Below are 2,778 nucleotides of genomic sequence, written 5' to 3' on the forward strand. Positions count from 1 at the left end.
GCTGACAAACCGGCCTGTACACTGGGCATGGTCAGGGTCCCGCCGCACACCCACAGAGAGCGGTCCCTCGGTCACGTCGCTGCCGCATGTCACCTGCAGCTGCAGCTCATAGTGGTTCACGGCCAGGGCGTCCAGCCGGGCGGAGCTGCTCAAGGTCAGCTGCGGCAGGTGAGCGGGGCCGGTGGGGGCTGGGCTTCCTCCCCCTGCCCCACCTCTGGCTCTGTGGGTGTAGGTCTGCCCTGCCTTCCCCCTGGTTCCAGCTGGTCCCAGGACCCTACCTGTCCCACATAGAGCCCCTGCCACCTGGCCAGGCTGGGGGGGTTGAAGAAGGTGCTGGGTGGCTGCACCTGGAGCAGCTTCAGGGTGGGCGTGTAAGAAGAGCAGTTGAAGGAGAAGGACCAAAGGATGGTGCCGGGCCCCTGGCTCTCGGAGACATTGACGAACCAGGGCAGGCAGTGGAGGTCTGGGAGGGAGAGGCCGTCAGGCCGGAGGGCCCCTTGCACACGGAACCCCGCCAGGAGCACAGCTCTGCCTTCTGCCACGGGGCCTGGCACGTCCCCCCACACCCAGCCCTAGGTCAGCTCATGTCACAGGTTGGGAGTGAGGACTTGGTTGCGGAAGAAGCCAAGATAGGAGAGAGGGTCGGGGTTCAGACCTTTGCCCTCTCCTGGCTTTCCCCCAGCCCCCCCTCCACGGCAGCTTATCCATGAAGGCTCAGGCCTCCCCTGTGGAGTGTGTGGAAGGGGAAGAACGGGGTTCCCCACCCACCAGCTCCTCACCAGAGACAACCAGAGCAAGAAGAATTGCCAGGGGCCTGAGCAGCACCATCGCAGCCACAGACACGGACAGGACAGCGGAGGAGACTCGGAAAGCCAGCCGCCTCTGCCAGGCCCACCTGTTGCCAGGTGACTTGCTCAAACACACTGGGTAGGCGGGACTCCTGGGCCTCCCAGGTTGTAGCCCCACCCATCACCCACTCCCTCCCCCCCCCCCCACACTCCCCCGGACTGAGCTCTAGACTCCAGACAGGCATCCAGAGGCCCGTGAAACCCCGTTTTTTCATTGCTACCAAGGATTTCCTCTGTTCATTACTACCCGAAGGAGGTGTGAGGGGAGAAGCTGCAGATGCTTCAGGGAAGTCTTGGTCATACAATCCTTGGAGACGGAACAAGACGGTACCCAGGAGCACTGGGCCCACGGCGGGCTACCCATTGCGTCTGAACTCCAGCTGCCACCCCTGTCAGAACGTTATCTGCCTACAAAGTCTGAGCCCAGCCACCAACAAAATGTCTCAGAAGTTGTTTACCTCTGTCAGGCAAAAGGAATCCCTGGTGATAGAAATCAAGTCGCAGTTATCTTGGGGATATCCGGGAGGTGTCCTGCACATCTTGATCTGGGTGACAGATGCACAAGTGTCTACAGGTTTTTAATATTTATTGAGCTGTACCTTTAAGAATTGTCCATTTGGCCCGGCCTGTGTCGCTCAGTGGTTGAGCATCGACCTATGAACCAGGAGGTCACGGTTCGATTCCCGGTCAGGGCACAGGCCCGGGTTGCGGGCTTGATCCCCAGTGTGGGGTGTACAGGAGGCAGCTGATCCATGATTCTCTCTCATCATTGATGTTTCTCTCTCTCTCTTCCTCTCTGAAATCAATAAAAAAATTTTTTTAAAAAAAGAATTGTCCATTTGTTGTTACAGGTTCTGTTCCGTCTTCCTACCTCCACGCAGTGAGGTGCTCCAGGGCGCAGTCCTGACTTCTGAGCTCCCCTTTGCTATCACATCCGGGCACGTGGCCTTAAATACCATCCTCTCGCTCTGCCTCTAGCCACGGCTTCAGGGCTGCTCTCTCTCCCAGACTCCGTGTCACACCCCCCCACCCCGAGGCGGACCCGCCCCCCCTCTGATGGATGGATGTCTAACAGGCATCTCCAGAGTGGCGTGCCCACCAACCATCCTGTGGTTTTCCTCGCAAACCCACTCTTCTCCAGTCTTTCCTGGATCAATTCACGACCATCCCATCAACCAGATGTTCAGGCCAGAAACCCAGGAGTCATGCTTGATGCTCCCTCTCCCTGCCCATATTCACGCATCACCAAGATCTCAGCTTCAAAACATACCCCAAAGTGACCCCCTTTTTTCAGCAGCCCCCCTGAGGCCCTCATGCTGGATGAGGGCAGGAGCCTCCACTCTGATTACAGAGTGGTTCTCCCCAAACAGCGGGGACCCCCTAAACAGGAGCGAGCCCAGGGCATTCCCTGCTCAAACACCCTCAGTGCCCCCATCACACCAAGAGCAAAGCCTCCGATTCCCAAGGCCGCTGGGGGCTGGTGCTGCCGACCTCTGCGCCCTCCCAGCCACCGCCATCACAGACATCGTGGGCCTCCTTTGGGTGAAGGCCTGTCCACTCCTGTGCTCCGGGGCCTTTGCCTGGCTGGCCCCTCTGCCTGGAAGGCCCCTCTTCTTAACCTCCCAGCACGGCTCATGCAGACCCCGGGCAGGGTACCGCTTCCTCTGCGTCCCCCCTCCCGTCAGCCCGTTGCCCTCAGGCCGGCATTTTTCTGGCTGCTGACTGGTGGTCTGTCTCCAGTTGGACAGTATCCTTGCCCCCAGCCTGCAATCCTGGCGCAACCGGGAGCAGCTCTGCCATTCCCACCGGAGGGCGCCGCCCTAACCCCCTGCGCCCCTCGGTCTGCAGGGGATGCAGATGTCGCCGCAGGAATCGCCGTTCACCGCGCGCTCCCCACTAGAGGGCGGCCCGGCCCAGATTGGCCCGGACG

At 60.3% G+C, this 2,778-nt stretch overlaps 1 protein-coding gene across 1 annotated transcript in view; it reads right to left on the bottom strand.

The window, feature by feature from the left end:
- CDHR4 (cadherin-related family member 4) overlaps positions 1-895 on the bottom strand; it is a 7,516-nt gene extending 6,621 nt beyond the window's left edge. The window contains exons 1-3 of the mRNA XM_014538997.1: positions 780-895; positions 279-463; positions 7-159 (exon numbers count right to left, since the gene is read on the bottom strand). Of these exons, the coding sequence (XP_014394483.1) occupies positions 7-159; positions 279-463; positions 780-828 (387 nt within the window). The 5' untranslated portion in view covers positions 829-895. The remainder of the gene's footprint in view (positions 1-6; positions 160-278; positions 464-779) is intronic.
- Positions 896-2,778: the final 1,883 nt, after the last annotated feature.

This window comes from Myotis brandtii, unplaced genomic scaffold (genome assembly GCF_000412655.1).
Source record: "Myotis brandtii unplaced genomic scaffold, ASM41265v1 scaffold207, whole genome shotgun sequence".
Taxonomy (NCBI): domain Eukaryota; kingdom Metazoa; phylum Chordata; class Mammalia; order Chiroptera; family Vespertilionidae; genus Myotis; species Myotis brandtii.